Source organism: Xiphophorus maculatus, chromosome 20 (genome assembly GCF_002775205.1).
Source record: "Xiphophorus maculatus strain JP 163 A chromosome 20, X_maculatus-5.0-male, whole genome shotgun sequence".
Classification (NCBI taxonomy): Eukaryota; Metazoa; Chordata; class Actinopteri; order Cyprinodontiformes; family Poeciliidae; genus Xiphophorus; species Xiphophorus maculatus.
In genome coordinates this window covers 24,906,219-24,925,350 of record NC_036462.1, presented here as the reverse complement: position 1 = coordinate 24,925,350, position 19,132 = coordinate 24,906,219, and the positions used below count along the sequence as shown (strand labels likewise).

General features: G+C 39.0%; 1 protein-coding gene across 1 annotated transcript; it reads right to left on the bottom strand.

Moving 5' to 3' along the window:
• Positions 1-863: 863 nt before the first annotated feature.
• Positions 864-18,145, bottom strand: stx18 (syntaxin 18). The gene is made up of 11 exons (XM_005797950.3): positions 17,945-18,145; positions 7,265-7,332; positions 5,204-5,319; positions 4,517-4,594; positions 4,351-4,417; positions 4,152-4,243; positions 2,215-2,306; positions 1,877-1,935; positions 1,580-1,649; positions 1,395-1,475; positions 864-1,307 (listed from the first exon to the last, which is right to left on the bottom strand). The coding sequence occupies exons 1-11, from the start codon at positions 18,143-18,145 to the stop codon at positions 1,212-1,214; spliced, it is 1,020 nt and encodes a 339-aa protein (XP_005798007.2). The 3' UTR covers positions 864-1,211.
• Positions 18,146-19,132: the final 987 nt, after the last annotated feature.

Below are 19,132 nucleotides of genomic sequence, written 5' to 3'. Positions count from 1 at the left end.
TTTGGAGCTATTGCGTGTTGCCAGTAAGATAGTCTGCCATGGTTTTGTCTTTTAAGGATATTGTATAAATTTCCAGCGGGATCATTTCGGATGCCTAATGTCACCCTGTTTTATGCCGGGCTTGATGTTCAGGAAATTTGTCCTGATGGGACATCTGCTTGTGTCCAAGTTTCACCCGGTCAGGCGTCGATTCGAGGTGAAGTTGAAGAGTTTTGGAGCTAGTCCCCCTTCCTGACTCAGCCACCGCCGTGCAGTAATGCTAGTAGAGCTTGCATAGGAGGAGAGAGTGTTGCAAAGTCAATGACTTCGTGCAGCTGGCTGGGCATTGTGGATTTGACAGGTACGTGTTTTGCTAATTTGCAATAAGAAAATTATTATTTCGATTTGTATTACAGCCACCAGCACTGACAGGGAAACAGATGCCCAGCATGATGCACTGGTGATCCAGCACCTTCCAGTTTAATACAAACAGAAATCTTAGCGATTCCTGGGTTGTTTTTAACATCCTCAACTCTTTCCTTTCCATGTGAAGGTGACTGTTTGGGTCCGACGGCTTTTCAGCAGGACAATGATCACAAACAGACAATAAAAAAAACAGTTTTTGAGATGGTTGAAGCAGGTCAACAGACGTCTGGACCAGAACTTAACTCTGTGATCTGATAATCTATAAATGCTTACAGATTAGCAAAATTAGCATGCAGCAACTCTCAACAGGTAATTCTTGTTAGATGACGAAACAGCGACACACGGTGGCTTTCTGCAGATCTTCATCCTCCTGAAATTCCAGACTAAACTCACTACCTTGTAAAAAATAACCAAAATCCAACTGAAGGTGTTAATTTTCACAAAAAATAGAGGTGGCATTTGACTCGATTATCTTTTTATTCAGAGGATATTTCCCATTATGTGGCAAGAGTTCAGAAAAACACCAGATGCAGTCGAACATTTATCACTTTTAGTGGTAGAATAAGACTGATAGTCAATCCACTGGATCCCATTTTAAGCTGGATACTGAGTTCTGTCCACTCATCCATCAGAGCCCAGATTCACAGATCTGCATCAGGGACGAACACACCGCCGTCTTCACTTGAAGACGATCTTCACGGGGAACACCAGCTGCAGCACAGCGAGCCGTGCCTTCAGTCCAAATGTTGTCATCGCCGCTTTCTAAGACTTTGAAGAGTCCAGTGCAGTCCTTTGAGGGAGCGCTGTTAACCGTCGTACCAGTCCAGAAATAAGAGCGAGAAGGAGCACATGACGAGGAAGAAGAGGATCCACACTCGAAAGCCAGCATTGTTTTTGATTGCCTTGGAAAACAAACAAGCAAAAAAAGTTCCACTAGCTGTTTTCTTCCAAACACACAAAGCCAACATGAAGTGGAAACTTTGACTTACCTCTCGAATATCCTCATTGCCTTCTTTGACGTTCTCTGTTGCTCCCACGACCAGCTGGTGAATGTTGTCTATGTCACTTTCCTGTTTCACAAAGTCAAACGGACAGCACGTTTATGCACCGGCGCAAATCAAAACGCAGAATTTAAAGTGACAGAAACAGAGGAATCGGAAAGAGGTCGTCTTACTTGTTGGAGCACTTTTTCAGCAAAGATCTCCTGAAGGCGTGAAATCTCCACCACTTTCCCTTCAATTTGCCTGGTAGGTACAAAAAGTAAAACATTAGAAATGATCATGGAAACATACTGTATAAATCAAACATTATCTCGTCCTCAATGCCCTTTTTTTAACTTCAGGATTAAGCAGCTTCATTCCATTATAGATCACCCTAACTGAGGTTTGAACAACAACTAATAGCCTCACTGTCCTCCTTTGGACTGACCGACACAGACGGGTCACAGTTGTTTTCACCAGAATAAACTCACCTCACTTCATCCACCAGGTTGCTCATTTCACTGACCAGTTTCAGGTTCTCCTGTTCAAACTGGAATAAAAACACGTTTAAATCCTCCCAACTGGTCACAGACAGGTGCACAAGATGCTTCACGTCAATTCAGGACGAATGAACTTGAAATGCGACACATTGTCTGATGTTAAAACCCTCAAACCAGTCGGCTGACTATTTTTTACAATAAATAAAATAAGCCCCAACGTTTCCCCAAAGTTCTAAAAGTTAAAATTGTAGGAATGAACTATATTTTTTTTAAATCAGAGAGCTGATTCATATTGTTTAGTCAATGTTTTCAGCCTTAATGCTGCCCACCATCTGGATCTCCTCCGGGGAAAGCTCGTCCTCCACCCGGCCCTCCTCCCACAGGTTGGAGGAGCTGTCCTGAACTTCTGAGGTGTTTTTCTCTACAACAAAGATGAAAGGGATCGGTTAAAAAGCTACTACTGCATAAAACTGGACTCAAAAGCAACAGCCGTTTCAGATGTAGAAATTATAACATGTTATAAAAATTCAAAAATATGCATTTCGAGCTCCATTTTTGTGATAAATTTAAAATAGAAATCCAAAGTTGTGCTAGCCTTGAAATAAAAGTCGATTAGAAAATCAACAAAACAGATTTATTACATACAATGATTTATTTCCGGTGTTTAATTCTATTAATGCTGATACAAATGTTTTGCAGCGAACAAAGACCCCAAATTCAGCGTTTCAGAAAATTTTCCACAATATGCAGCAGTGCTGACACTAAACCGACAACACTCAAGTTAAATACTTAAATAAATTACCCTTTTATCAAGGGTGTAACTTTGTGTTGCAAGTTGGTGGGGACGAGGAGGAGCGGGGGAAAGAGGGCCGGGGCGCTGATGTACCCACAGTTACTGGAAGGCCTTTTGTTTTTTAGTGCTAAAAATAAAGCTAAACTAAAATGGGGATGCCAGACAGTCTTATTCAATAAATTAGGATATACTTCCTGATCAGGCTTGTCAGATTAATAGTACCTTTCAAAAATAACCTTTTAGCAGCTATTATACATACTATGAAATAGAAATATGTTAAAATGGAAGTAATCTACATAATCAATATAATGTCTTTCAATTGGTGATGAAATTAACAAAGGAACTTTTCAGTCATATTCTAATTGCCTTTATGTGCCGAATGCTTGAAAACAGTTTCATAATTCAGTAATATTTTTTGTGAAGAATGATCACATAGTTGCCTTTTATTGTCTGATTTTATCAAGTGCTAAAAACATCAACAACATGAGATTCTGTAACAATCAAAATGTTATTAAACATTTCAAAAGCAGAATAAGTAACTTCTGTGTAAATCAGTGCAAACTTTGTATTTTTCAATTGTGTGATTCTGACTCCACATCTGTCCCTCAGCTGGTTGGCAAAACCTTTGTCCTGCTAACTCATACATAACAGATGAGATATAATGTGTCTTTAATATAGCAAGCATTAAACCTTTTTTGGGTCTGGTTGGGGCAGTTGATGAGTAGAGTGACCATTGATATCACTGGATTCTATAAAATGTGGCTTAAAGCTGAGATGCTTATTATTGGATATGTAAAATATATATTCCCTCTGCATTTAAATTTATAAATAGTTTGGTTTCTGTCCGTTCTGTAAAGATACAAGAGAGAACTAATTTCTCTTTTATATGTGAAAATGGCTTTTAGATAGCTGTCAACTGTAGTGACCACTATGCATGAAAGGGTTAATATCAAAACTTTGCATCTCCTTCTCAGATTCTTTGCTGGATTGTGTCATTTCCCCGACCACTGATATTCCTGACTCAATGCAAAGCAGCAGCGCATGTGGCGCACAGTAAGTCACATGACGTCCAATCCACTAGATCACTGCGCGGACTTGCCATTTACGTTTTCCAAAGGAATTTTTAAAAAGTATTACCTGGCTGTTAATGCAGCGTGCAGCTGCTGCCGAGATACATAACTGCAGGCACAAAGAAAAAATGGTGCAGGAAATATTGGTGGGGACTGTCTCCTTCATGCCAGAGTTGGTGGGGACATGTCCACTCCAGTCCTTCAGGAAGTTACGCCTATGCCTTTTATGGTTGCCTAATTTGTTGAAAAGTGTTTGTAAAGTCATTGTTTCCAATTACAGCGTCAAGTGTTACTTTCTCACTACATGTGTTCTGTGTTGTTTCTTTGTTTTTGTTTTTTCGTTTGAGAAGACCTCTCTGCTTTTCGATGGCCTTTTTGTTTTCACTCTGCTCCACGGTCTTACCAGGACTTTCTTCCTTTACAACTTTCTCCTCTGCAGGCTCCTCCACCACGGTTTTCTCCACTTTACCGGGATGTTCTGGTGCCAGTCTCGATCTGAAACCAGTACACATCGCCTGCATTTACTTGAATGCACCAAGAATAACCATAATCCCACGATAAAGTGTGGCAGATATGTTTGAATGAAGCGTGCAGTGGCTCACAGTCTCTTCTTGTCCACCATTCTTTTGACTCTAATGGCCCTCTGCTCAGAGTACAGCTTGCACACCCCTTAAATCCAAACGCAAACACGTCATAAATATGTGCGTGTACTCAGGTCTGGGTTCAGTGCATTCAGATGAGCCATGAAACAATAAAGCAGAACATTACCTTTCAGATACATGTCAATGAGATCCAGCACTGCAACCCTGTGTTCCTTAATCTGAGCGGATGTCGCCTGCTTCTCCACTGTGGATGAAAGCAGTTCAACATTTACTCACAGACAGACATACGCAGGAACTTTTCAGCAAAGATCCCTGCATGTAACAGCCATATGAAAAACAAGTAGGATTCAATATTAAATATTGTCCAATCTTATGTCTTTTTTTTTCCCTCTGGAAAAGAAAGTGATTTAAGTGCACTCCGAAAAATATTCAGAAAGCAAAAGTGTCTTGCATCTCCAACCACGTTCAATAAGAGCAACATCTGCTTGGCTCATTATAGGACTTCTCATTCCTTAATTGGCAGTCAGCGTTCCGTGGACTCACTGCCATGTCTCGGGTCAAACCATGACACTTCCACCTCCAGGCTTCTTAATTGGCAGGATGTGCTTTTCTGGGTTTGGGTGAAACTCGTCTTTCATTCTCGAGTTCAGATAATTGTGAGGTTCTGACAGCAAACAAATCCTCCTTGCACATCTCAGCTTTTGCTGTTTGTTTATATTTACATGGAAGATTTTTTTTCTAAAATTCTTATCAAATATGCCTATGTACGCTGCAGGGTGTCCTATTTTTTTTGTCACATGACTTTATAACAGACGGACAGCAGTGATGTAGAAGAAGGGACTCCAACAGAGACCTTCACTGCGTAGCTGCTTGATGGCTTCAGAGCAGGTCCTCATGAAGGTCTGAGCATCCTGGTCAATCTGGTCTCGCTCACTGTCGGTCATACGGCTGAGGTCTGTAGAGATGAGACTGAAAACAAAACTCCACCAATTCACGGTGCCTCCAGCATCACAGTAATATTACCCCCGATAAATTCATGTTAACCCAAAAGGCAAATTAAGCATTAAATTTGTCTATGAACATATTAATAGCCTACAATAAAAACATACATACATATTTTTGATAAACCAAAAGTGCTCAAAAGTTCAAATAAAAGGAGACAGCTGTTTTATTTGATTAATGTCACCTTCCGATGGACCTGTGCTTTTTAAACTACACAATAAATAACACAAGGTTAAAGACTAATTCCCTCGTATTTTGTTGTGTAACATTGCAAGATTTATTTTTATTTTGGGGAAAAGGTTAATGGCTATATCATAACGATTTGATTGGAAGTAAAATTATGGTACAATCCCAACTGTAATAAACATTTTATAGCATTATGTTTTTATCCAGCAGAGGGCGCTCTACAGGGTCATTATCACCACCACCTGCTGCCTTAATGAACACCAGAAAGCAAGGCTAATATTTACAACAGAAAAATAAGAGAAGGTAAAAGACTGGAAAATAATGTTGATGTTTGCAGTGTAAAAAACGTTAAGCATGTTGCTTCATTTTAGTTTATAAATCACGGACTACTTATTGTTAAACAGGGGGTTATACTCTTGATTTCCTTTTTTTCTTCTTTTGCTCTTTCCTTTGGTTTGTTGTTTTGTTGTATTTCCTTCTAATTCATGTAAAGCACTTTGAACTGCCTTGTTGCTGAAAATGTGCTATATAAATAAAATTAGCTTATCTAATTTACCTTAGTTTTTTCTCAAATTGCCTCCTGACAATGGTAACGGTCAAAGCCTGCCTTCATTTAACCATCAATCTTTTAGAGAAAAAAACATAAATTTAAATCAAGTAATAGTTAATCGCTGGACATTAAAGAAACAAACGACTACTGAATGATCCTGCACTGAAGCCACTTATCGCTCTTAATATTTCTGTCAATGTTTTTCGGCTGAGAATTTGTCAATCAATCCCTTAAATTAGGGCTAATCTCCACGCCCACAGACACAACGGCAGCATAAAAACCCCCAGAAAGCTTCTGAGCAAAGGAAAGACCGGATTAGTCCCTGGGCGTGATTTGTTCTACACTTGGTTGAAGCTCAATTATTCCAGACAATTAGACTGGAGCCTGCCACAGCAGACCACCCTACAAGATGCTGACCTTTCGCCAGCACTCACTGCCATCAGCGCACACTCACGCATACACCCCCGCACACACACACTCACCCACACACACATAAACAGAAGGCATCACGAAGAAACTTATGTGGAAATAATGATCTAAAGACACCAAACGTGGAGTTACAACTTCGTTAGACTTAGTCACAATGAAGCTGGAGGACAGGAAAGTCAATGTCTTGGAGCAGCCATCATTCAAGAAAATTTGTGGGCCAAGATGAAAAGGTGTGTTTGCGCACACCTTTTCATCTCCACTGTGATGACAAGGTGTGTAACCGAGTCTGACTCGGTTACAGCGGTTCTGTCATATCCCAGCAAACTACAGCAAGAACTTGTGGAAAAAGACCCAAAACAATTTAAAAGGGAATTCTATTAAATATTAAAGAAGTAAAAGTTAAATTTTTTCAACTTTTTTTTTTCTTTTCTTTTTTAGATTTAATGAGTTACAACAACATTTAATCTCCCTTTGGGATTAATAAAGTATTTTTGAATTTGAACTTCAAAGTAAAAATAATTCTCTCTTTTATTATTTTGACATTTATCGTAGATGGAAATAGAAATACTTAGATAGTTGTTATCCTGACCGAATTAAAGCGTTTTGGTCTGGATTAATGCCAAACAGTGAAGAAAAAACAAACAAACAGCTATTTTGTGCAGTGTCTGTAAACATCTGGTTTTAATTGAACATGATATTTTTCATCTGGTCTGCTCCGAGTTACTCTAATTGTCTGAAGAAGCTTACCTTCCGGCACTCACGTAGTCTTTTCGGTGCTGTAGCAGAAAGTCTTTGAGCTTCGTGATGTTCGTTATCTGCCAAGACAAAGTGAAAAGATGCATTAACAGACCTGGATCCACTGTGCCAATAAGACTCTTTGACCTGTGTACAAATTTGTTTCAGAAGGAGCTTCATTCATCCAAAAGGAAACTAAATTTCTCCGTTACATTCAGACAGAGCCAGAGTAAAGTATCATTCAGTATATATATACTGGATCTGACAGATAGACTAATTCAGTGGATCTGACGTCTGTTTGACTTCTCAATATTTACTTACAGCAACTCATCAATTTACGTACATAAAAAGAAAAAAAAAAAACTCAAACCAGCAATTTCCTCAATTAACAGCTCTCATAAATAAAAACATGAGCCTCTGCGCACATAGCACTGACAGAGCGATCTCTAATAAGCATTAAAATTATGATCCATTTATCATAGGCGAAATGTCTGGGTTTGTGTTTGTGTGTGTGCTCAGGCGAAACCAGAGGAAACTTGGTGCACTCCAATGTTTGCTGTTGCAATTTGGTCAAATATTAAAACAGACCAAATTGCTTCCCCCCGTCCGCAGGGCTCCGCTGCCAGGGTGAGAGTGGGTGTGAATGCACACACAGTGGGCTCTGTTGGGTCCAGAATACGACAGAGCTCAGACAAGCCCTGGATTGAAAAATGACACAATGAGTTTGACTGTGACAGCAGCCACAGAAGCGGCGGAGGGGGTGGTGTTTGGACAGCGGGACGACGCTGTCTTCAGCCTTCAGCCTTCTCACTCTAACAACCTCAATTATAAAATTGCCTTGGCTGCTAGAAGTAACCTGGCACCCGCGTTTAATGGCGGCTCTGAACATTCCTCACGACACGCCAACTCTGAGCGGATTTATGAAAGCTGACGTCCGGGTAAAGAAAACGCTATTCCCAATCCGGAGAGAAGGAGACAAGCAGGGTTAACGAATTTGTCTGCTTAGAAAGATAACAGTGATGTAAGGCTCTGCGACGGGGGGGGGAGCATGTTAACACAAGCAGGGGCAGCTGAGGTGAAACTAGCCTTGTAATAATAGCATTATTTGAGGTCAGGAGCTAATTGTAGCTCAGTGTGACAGAGCTCAGAGGGGGTTCAAGGAGAACAGAGCACTTCCTATGGTTCAGATTGTCAGGTTTGTAGCTCTTCCCAGCACACGAGAGAGTGGGATTCGTTTAACCAAGGAGGCTGACAGCACTACACAGACGACTGGTTTATCGTCTTTTAAGGTCACTTTTGTGTAAGAAGTTTCCACGTAGGGTGGGACAATGGTACAAGAGTTGGTAAAGTGATTCAACATTTTAAGCTCATGAGCTCAAAAATGTCAATTTTTCCTAACTCACCAAGTAAATGTTAGACATACAGGCTCAAATTTTTAACAAAATGTGGCAATGAAAGCACATTTTTGAATTTAAATATATATTTGGTGTAAAATACAAACTCATGGACATATGAGAAGTTTACCTTTAACCATAAACTATGCTTTCTGTGAGCAGGTAATAGTCTTACCCACTCCATGATGTGCTGGCTGGATACAGGAGTACCTGCAGCCAGAGACTCATTTTGCCAAAGTGCACCAGAGTGCCACAGAAAGTCACTCCTGCCTGTTGCCATCATGCTTTACAATGCACAAGTGTGTGCTAATTGATTACATGTTTTTGCATTCATTTATAGGTTATTTATTGATTAATATAGTGCATGTGATTGCTTGTTATTTATTTATATCTAGTCAGTTTGAACTTATCACTCTTAGGTATATACATATTACAAAATTTGTATTTATTACATAAAATGGAAAAGCTTTCAAAAAATAAGCAATTTTTCCCCTTGTGGATCAATAAAGTATATTCTATTCTATTCTATTCTATAACTTGGCACTTGGCTAATTCTTGATGTAAAGGCAAAGCGCTGTAGAGCAGCTTTTAGACCAGCAGGGGGTGCTAAATCCTCAGCGTTGGAGCTTGAAGAATCAGAAAGCAAACAAGAGAGTGCAGAGCGTGTGCATGAGTTTTTGTATGTGTTGTGTGGAAGGCAGGGGAGTGCGAAGCCTGCTGCTCTGGGGGCTGAGCAGCCTCCCGTGTGTATACATTGGAGCTCAGATTCCCAGCACAACCTCAAGGGTTTGCAGGGGGTCAGAGGGATCAATTGCTCTTGTAACGTAAGACCTTAAAGAGCAAGTAATTCCTCAACAATGAGGAAAGGGGTGGCCTTGTGCATGCAGCTCGCCATATATGTGCGCAACTAAGCGCGTGTAGGGGTGTGTGTGCTCGTGTGTGTTTGCGTGCAGCCAACAAAGGTGGGTGTGAGGCAGGGCTTGCAGCGGAGGCAGAAGGAGACAGTCTGCCGGGCTATATCTAATCTCGTCATCATCAAAGACCCCCACTTTACCTCCTCACTTTCTCCTTCCCCGCTGCTCCCCTCCAGCCCTGACTGAGCCCAAACAAACCATCAGGAGGGATTATGATGAGGAAGAAAAGGGAAAAGACTTAGCAAGCAGATTTCCAAAGAGCTTGGATGGCTCTTTGTTGTTGTTTAAGGCAGGTAACTGACAGAATCTGGCGATGACCGCACTGCTTTGGTTTAAGACCCTGACTGCGTGTCCTGACCGTGGGCTATCCATCCTGACGCCATGCGATGTCGGGTTTAAATACGCGGGCTTTCGCAGAGAGAAGCGCTTAGGACTGGGCCACATGTTGACTTTATTATCATGTTTATGTCTGACTCACTAATGGGGCTCAGTTTGTTTTCCTCAAGTGTACTCAGTTAGAAGGCTTCAGTCAATTGAACATACAAACACAATCTACAAGAATTACACTTTTCTGCGTATTTATAAGTAGTGAAATTGGTCTTTTGAAATACACAATTTCATTGTAATAATGTGATAATACTGAGGAGTGTTTAATTGATAAGTTTGCTTTCATAAAAAAAAAGTTGAACAAACATTTCCATCAAATTTTTTTAACAAATGATGATGAAATCTGGGATCCACTTAAGGTCCGATCTAAATAATTGTGGAACTTGATAAAGTCCAGATAGTTTCAGCGTTACATAGAGAAAGGGCCAATCACTGCAGTCAAGGTCGTCTTTCCCCTCAGCTTTGGGTTGAGACAACCACCGATCGGTTTGTCTCTCACACCTGTTTCTGATGCAGATATTCAACAGAACCTTTCAACAAACAACCAATATATAAACACACGTGCTGTGAACAACAGAACACGGATGGCACTGTTGATGGCCACTCTTGATTGAAATCAGTAACTTGCTTCATACCAATCAGTTTCTTCCGGCAACAAGAATAAATAAATCACGGGTTGAATTCTGCTTTGGCTAAAACATTTGGCCATTTTAAAAACTATACAGTGCAGGGAGATGAAAGCAAGTTGTAAAAGAAACATCCATCAAATTGTTACGCAGCTTTTGCCTTTACGTCATTCTGTTCTTGGTAGAGTAACACTGAGTAAAGGATAAAAATCAGGAAGTTGTGATAATATTTAATAATAATAATAAAACTTCTGCATATGTTGCATCCCTATTTTAAAGAGCAATATTATAACAATCTTACTAGTAAAAAAAAAGAAAATATAAAAATGGACAAATTTCAATTTTACAATCTCTACAAATACTATTGTATTATATTATTATTGTATTATATGCTATGTGAGACATTATATGTTGGAAAGGTAACCTTAAATGACTTCTGCTGTGATTTGGTGCTAAATATAAAACTAAATTAACTTGGATCTCGCTGGCGTGTCGCCTCCCTAATATAACAGCAGTAGAAATACTGAGGGCGTACCAATGTTTTCAAACGTCAGGCTTTCAAAAGGGGTTTAAAGTCCTTTTAATGAGGTGCCAGAGACATTTAAAGCATGTTTGTGGTATTCTCTGTGGTATGAAGTACCCAGATTCACATAGTGTTGACCTTCCCCCACCCGTTGCTGTGCAGCTAACTAAAAAAAGGCAACAATTTTTTTCCCCATTTTTACAGAAAAACCTAGTTTGGACTTATTTCCTATCAAGAAAACAACGGATATTTGCGGGGTGAAAACATCACTCTTACTAAGGTCATACTGATTTAATGCAATAGTTGGAAAGCTACAAGCTAATTTGCAAGCGGTTTTAAAGTACTTGGCTCACGTAATACAATTTCATTTGAAATATTTTTGCTAAAAGATTTAAACTGCGGTGAGTTTGTTCATGTTTATTAGGAACAGAAGAATTTCATCCACACATACAGAAGGTGTACTTTCTTTTTACTATCAAAGTATGTTGCAAAGACTCTACGGTAAAGAGACTGCAGCAGTGCCATAGTGCTCTACAAATGAATAACACTAACAATTCAGTTTATGCCCCACCTTATTCACCCTAAATCCTGTTTTTGAGCCAACATAACAAGAACGTTTGGATTTTATACTCCAAAGAAATAATAATAATAATAAACAATGTATATGTCAGTGTCACCATGAATTTCGTAGAAATTCGTGTAATACATGAATTTCCCAACCAGAACTACAATAAACAAAACTATTTAAAATAAATCATGCACACACATATTGAATCCTGTACCGTCATTAATTTATGTGGTACGAATGTGCATTTAGGTTATGCTTGTTTCAGTTATGCTTGCTTCTTTCTTAAAACATATGAAAGATAAGAATAAAAATGCTTTAATCATGACTATTTAGTCTGCATATTTCTAGCCATGGTGGTAACATGGAAAAAGCCTAACGTAAAATATCACTGGATCTATTTCTTGAACAGTTTTTCCCCGCCATTAAACATCAAGTGCTGCATGATGATAATCGGCTCAGCAACTGAAGCAAGACATCAAGTGTTCAGAAAGGCTCGAGAACACAGTTGTTTCCGTACCTAAGTGTAACTGAGGTAATCAGACACAAGAGTCGCATAATATTTCCTTTGAGATTTTATATGCACAACTACAAACAAAAAAAATAACTGTTTAAGTATAATGTAGTTTATATAAGCAGAAATGCTAAGGCAGCAAACGACTTCTCCGTCGAGTCTGGTGAAAACTACCTTAACTTCAGATGACTGAATAAATACGACTGAAAATATAAAACAATGTTCTGACAGTTAAATAAACATGAAGTGCCATAGTTTCATGCAGCACACTTAAATACAAACTTTGAAGAATAAAAAAAAAAGCTACATAGCACTTCTTGGAAGCATTACCCGATGAAGAAATTGAGTATGTACACGTTTTGGTTGGTAAATGAATGAAATTTGGTAATTTCATGGTGCAGTAGGCAGGAAACTCATATCAGATGACGGATGAGGATAACAAAATCATTATTAAACAAAAAATCTCTAAAGAGACGTCTTTTAAAAAAAATATATATACATTTTGAAATTAAAACCCAAATTTTCCAATCTTCACATGTTGAAACAGTGTATGTCTGTAGAGTATTAAATATTCTAGTAAAAGAAAAAAAATGTATGAAAATACTAGTTGGATCTAAAAGTACATGCCTCAAACTTCAACTTATGTTGATTCTATAGAAAAATATGAGATTAATCCAACTAATAATTACATAATTTACCAGGAAAATCCTGGCAAGCTAACTTTTTAGGTTAACCTCTCAACCATCCACATTCATCTGCAGTCCAGGTAAAGACACTCAGGTACATTAGCTCATATGTGTACTGTGGTCCTCTAACAGGAAGCTTTGACCCTCATTACCATGACCGACAATGTGTGTCCGGGTCCTTTGATTATGAAGTTGCCCACCTATTTTGCCTCACTTCAGCGGCATGTTCTCTTGTCTTTCTCCTTTTGAAGTGACTAAAAGAAACAGGCCTCTGCATCATAATATAATTAAACGCCCAAATAAATAAAAGTTTTGAAACTAAACGCAGAATAAGAAAACAATGCTTGTTGTTCAAGCATTTGCATTTGAACATTTATTTAGTCATTTGCTTTATGGCAATTGTTCAGGGTGTCATTATTAATTAAATATTAATTTACACCTTTCTATACAAGTAACTTCAAAGAAAACTGTTAAACAGGATCTGAAATAATCTAGTTTACAAATCTTACAAAACTGTGGCCTAATTTAACAATTGAACTTAAAGAGTCTGACAAAAGGAGAATATGTTTCAAAACTAAAACAATCATCCATTTATCAAGGACTTAGTCAGACGCATCACGTTCATTCTCTTTACCTCACATATTATAATAAAATGTGTTACATTTTTCTAAACTAATGTAAAGTTGTTGCCATTCTATGGCTTGGATGATTGTTTTTGACCCGCTAAGGAGATTCACTTTAATGACTGTAAAATATAAATAGTAATTTTTCAGTATGACGCCACAGCAGTGAAAGATTAATTAGGTGATTTTACACAAGGCATGCCAATACTACACATTTCACTATATTCCAAATATACTTTAGTTCCCTAATTGTAATTAAAACACACAAAAAGCAAACAGTATTTGCTGACGTCTCCTTACTCTTAAAACAACTAAATGTGAATCAATGTCAAAATATTCCAGTTTTAATGTTCACAGAGATTCGTAGCGATCAAATGTTGTTGAGCGAGTCAAGTATAATTTCATCATATTTAATCTGAAACTAAATCGTCCTCAAAAAATGTTAAGTAAACTAGATGAACGAAAATGTTTTGAAAGTATAAGCATGCTGTTTTAGTATAGAGGGAAGAGGATAATATCGCAGCGCACTTTAAAGAGCTGGCTGCCGGCCTCGCTTTTCAGCCTTTCAAAAGAAAACACAGCGAGGAGGAGCAGATTTTGGAATGGCAATCCTGACGGCACAGCGGGGAGCCCCGCGCTGTTTTCTACACCCAATTTAGCAATTTCAGAGTGACCTCGTCCATTTAAAGTTGAGAAGGGCAGCATGCTGTGGGGAGTGACGAGGTGAGCGGTGAAACGGAGATCACAGCGTTCCACAGCGGCCCCTACGAGGTAAAAAAGATTCCCTCGACCAAACCTCATCACACTAACACTAGCGCTCCTATTAGCCAATCAAAACAGGGTTTTTTTTAAAAATCACTTTGAATGGAGCAACGTTCCCTTTCTTGCTCTCCTGAATTTTGAGTGGAGGGAGGAAAAAAAAGAAAAGAAGGGAGTCTCATAAGACCACTGTGTATTTGTCAACTTTGATGTTTTCTTTCTATTTCTGTGAGCCTCCAATGGGAAGTCGGGACGGAGAGTTAGTGGGAGAGTTATGCATGTCTTGAAGGGCACCCACATCTGTTGTGCATTAGGTGCCGGCCGTCAACATTGTTACTGGGGACCTAATTTAATATTTTCTCTGTTTTGATCTTCCACCTTTAATCACTGGCTCTTGGGAGGATCGGTTTTCCTCAAAAATTGTTTGAGAGCCGAAAGAAAATGTTATTGCAGCATGTTTATGGAATCATGCATGGGAAGAGGCGAGTCGGGCAGAAAAAAAACAAAAGCTGCACATGTCAGGCTGCGTAGAGAAGAACGGACAGGAGAACTGGGCTAAGGTGGCTGAAAACCACGACATAACTTGAAGCAGTCAAGACATTCCAGACTTTCATTTTCCACAAAAAAAAAACACAACCTTCCACTGAGATGATCTGAGATGATATCTACACCGAGGAGCAGACAGCAGGATGAGGGGTTAGGGGGCTGCAATAGCCAGGCACCACAGGATAGGTTCAGGTTTCTTTGGAAGCAGCAGCAGCAGCAGCAGCGCTTTTATTAAAACTCCACTTCCAATATCAATATAACGGAACATAACAAGAACCTGGCTGCGCAGAGCTGCGGCAACTGGCCTCACGTCTCCCTCAAAGCGACGGCCGGAGCCGCTGGGAATGACCGGATGGCCTCTCCCTCCCAGGGGAGAGCTGAAGTGCTTCTTCAGGATGGCTTTGAAGACGCCTGTGTTCGACGAGGTCTCTCAGCAGCAGAGGAGCAAAAAGCCTTTAGCTGCCAATGAGCTGTCCTTACTGCCAACTGCAGATGATGAAGACTGTCTACTTCATTTTCCCAAACTAATCAAATTCCCAGTTTTCTGGAGCAGCTCAAAACATGGCAGTGTGTCCTGTAACCAGCTGTGGTCACACTCAACTGTACGAGGCTTGTTTTTGTTCGGTAGTGCAGATAAATTAAGAAAAAAATTAAATAAATGGAAGCACAAACGGCACTTTGGGAAGAATAAATTCTCGTACAGAGACTAACTCATGCCTACAGTTATTGCTGCCATGTGCCATTTCTTCTCTCATGCTCTCACAGCTGTAAAGTCTGTTTCGACTTTGCAGCTCCTGCATCAGACATGGGCCGGTCACTGGCAAATGCAGGTTTTAAAAAATATACTTTCAAGTTTAATATTTTAAATAGCATTCCTGCAGCTTAAAGGCCTTTTTGTTGAGATGCCAGAGTATGTTTTGGAGTAGAAGGAGTTTTGCCTACGGAGCACAGAGTATTGCGACAATCTGTGAGCTGTCAGTAAGCCAGCTGAAAGAAGGGCCATGCACTTTGTTTACAATGAGGATCAGTTTGGCTGTGCAAAAACATTTCTGGTTGTCAAAAATGGCGTCAATCTAAAGGAGAGCAACCATCACTCTTATTAATTTGACCATTATTTTAATTAAAATCCTTTATGGGAAGATACAAGTGACATGGCTGAAAAACTGCTGAACTCCGACTGGCTTCCAGAGCAGATAGCCCAACTAGTTAATATCTAAAGACAGCAGAATGAATAAAAAGGATGACAATCTTTGCAATAAGCATGTTTACTTGAAAGCTATTACTGAATTTAGCAGCTATTTCTCCCATGTTTATGCTTACGTGTATTTAAAAACAAAACAAGAGTAATAAAATGGTGTATAGATAACTGTTCTTAAATGTTGATCTCTGTTTATTAGTAAAAGCACCAATGATTGGACATGTGAGCCTCAAAACTGGAAGACAGTTTTGAACACGTGTTCTGGTTCTATGTACACATGGTTATATGTCTGATTACACACGTATAACCAAAAAAGATGGTTATACGTGTGTGTGTGTGTCACTAACATGAGACAAAACATGGCACTAGGATGACTGGTGGCAAATTGGTGGAGGCTGTGTGATGCTTTGAGAAATGTTCTACTGAGAAAACATCACTGCTTCCACACAAATGGATGTTACTTTGACATGCCAATCTGAACATTCACAAACCATACACATGGACTCCCTCATATCTGTGGCCACTTTTACTAAATTTGATCACTACTACAAAGCACATGTTCAGATGACAGCTCTAAGAAAATAAACTTTTCTCTGAACAGATACTGAATGTTTTTCCTTAGTCGATTCCCAGTGATAAATTCTGACTGAAAGTTACTGAACTGTTTAAAATCAAGGTTTGCTCCACAGTGTTTTTTGTCACCCTGTTCAAGCTTGCTCTGCTTTGTTTGATGGGAAAACTATGGAATCAGACTGCAAGATCCAACAAGATCTTACATAATTTCGCAGTAACTGAGTGGCTTGGATCAGGAAACAGAATTCCCTACACCTAAATTCCCTAATTCATCCTGCATAACCTATTTCAGTGCTTCTGGATTACTAAGTATTGCATTATTTAGTTTTAGTGTGCTCTAATTTCCCCTCGTTTCTGTGTTATTACTACTCTTTCTCGCCGTATTATTCCTCACGGACACAAAAAGTGACTTGAACCGAGTTATTTTTCCTTTCTCTTTGATTCATATTTTAAGTTGGTATTTTAACATCATCAAGTCTGCAGCTGCAGGAAATGTAACCAAGATGCTGTAAAAACAGATTTTTAGTTGTAGCAGGTTGTCGTTTTGAGAATTACGTATACGTACATAAAATATCATTTACTGCCTGTCAGCAACATTGCTGTGGCTTGTTGTTGAAGTGTTGGTCAGACAAACCCTACTTCTAGTGCAGGGTAATGTTTGTTGCTTAACTTCAATTTTTTAAAGAACGCTTAGACTAAAAAACTTCTTATTTGATATGTCAGCACATATTTAGTCCACACAAGCTGTGGTTCTATAAAAAAAACTAAAAAAGTTACATTCCAATTTCAGGATTGATCTAAAACTGCTATTCAGAAAAAGAATGCAAGCTGAATGCATTTTTTATTTGTCTGCATATTATTATTTGTAGCTGCGAAAATACAAGTTAGACGTTTTGACTGAAAAAAATACTGCTACATTCACTTAACTTTGCTAAAAAAAAAAACAGCAGTTCATTTCATTTATGTTCATTCATTGAACGTTTCATCTGCTTTTTTTTGTCAATTGGAATCACAGCTTCTCACAAATTTCCAAGATTTCAGTTTTTCAAAAGCTGAATCGGTTTTGGTCCTTAACTTAACCCTACACACAAGATGATGGTACTATTTAAATTATTTTTTGTTCGCCTAAAATAGCATGGATATTTCTGAAACATATTTCCACTTCTGTGCAGAAACGTAGCAGAGGCAAAAATAATAGAAACAGCTGATACCGCCTCTGTTAACTTAATGATTAGCAAATGCTGTGCATCTTTCTGCACACTTAATAACCGCATGGAGCTCCAGGACCAGGTTTTATTACCATGGTCGTGTTTTTTTTTTAATTTTTGCTCCAAATGAATGTACTCCAGAGGCTAAAGCTAACGCTAGCGTGGTAAACACTCACCACTTCCTTGGCTCTCAGCGAGAAGCCGCTCTTCGGTCGGCTCTTCTTGAAAATCTCATCTTTGGCGGAGTCCACGTTTACTCCGATAGCCTTGTTCCTGGTTTTCACCGTCTTCACGCTGGCTTTGAACAGTAGTGTAATGTCCACAGCCATGTCTGAGGGAGCTGCTGCTGCAGCGCTGTAAACAAACCGACACGTCATCAGGTGGTGAGGTCATCGTCCTGCGACGCTACAGAGGGGAAAAGCCTGAGGTTTTAAACAGAAAATGTTTTATTAACGTAATTCTAGTCATCACAAAGGCCTTTTATGGAACATTAAAGCCATTTCATGTTCAAAGAGATATATATTTTGGGGAGATTTGATTTTAGAAAGAATTTATATAATATTTTTCTTTCCTAACACTTTCTTTGGTCCTCATCTACGGAAGAGGATTAGGGCCACTGAAAAAAAAAAAATTATGGCCCAGAAAAAAAAAATCTCTGAATTCTCATGTAAAAAGAAAAAAAATTCAGTGTCCCAGAAAAAAAAAATAAAAAATTCAGTTTCCCAGAAAAAAAAAAAAATAATAATTTCAGTGTCCCAGAAAATTTTTCTGAGGAACTGGACCTGTGTGCTGTACGAGTGACCGGTGTTGGGATTTCTTCTCGATCGAGTGTCTGTTCACAAGTGCTTGGGGTGATTTATTAACTTGCTTTAGGAACCAGTTCCCACATTTGGACTGCCCTCCCCCTGCTGGTAGGCCCCAGTACTGTGCACTTCCCTTCCTATTGTGGTTCTTTGAATTTTACTGTTTTTTTTAAAACATGGAATAAAATGAATTTTGTGCTGGAATGAAGTCTCGTTCTCATTGGTTACGCACCTTACCTATTTCCTTGGGCGCAATTCCCAAGGTGGCGCTGTGACACCCTCTGGTTACCCTGCGTTGAAGGGCAGAGTAACGGCTTCATACCCTCATGCTGCCACAATCAGAATGAACAATTTGGAGTTTTTGTTAAAATTATTTTAACCAAATTCTTCATATACAAATGCCAATTCACCAACAATGGAAAAAAAATTAAAAAACCAATTGAAGATGCTTTTTAAGTCTCTGCCAAATGTGTATAACAAGGCTAATAGAGTTTGGAACTACATGATAGTAAAACTGTATCTATCCACATAATACTTTTTTCTTTTTTGTAAATCTATAAG

Bases quoted from the DNA above. Each gene is read 5' to 3' on its own strand.
- stx18 (XM_005797950.3), bottom strand. From the start codon at position 18,145: ATGACGTGTCGGTTTGTTTACAGCGCTGCAGCAGCAGCTCCCTCAGAC. The intron at 2,307-4,151 runs GTAAGACCGTGG...TCTTTGTTGTAG, and splicing joins TGTAAAGGAAGAAAGTCCTG to AGAAAAACACCTCAGAAGTT. The intron at 1,476-1,579 runs GTAAGACGACCT...TTTGTGAAACAG, and splicing joins CTGAAAAAGTGCTCCAACAA to GAAAGTGACATAGACAACAT.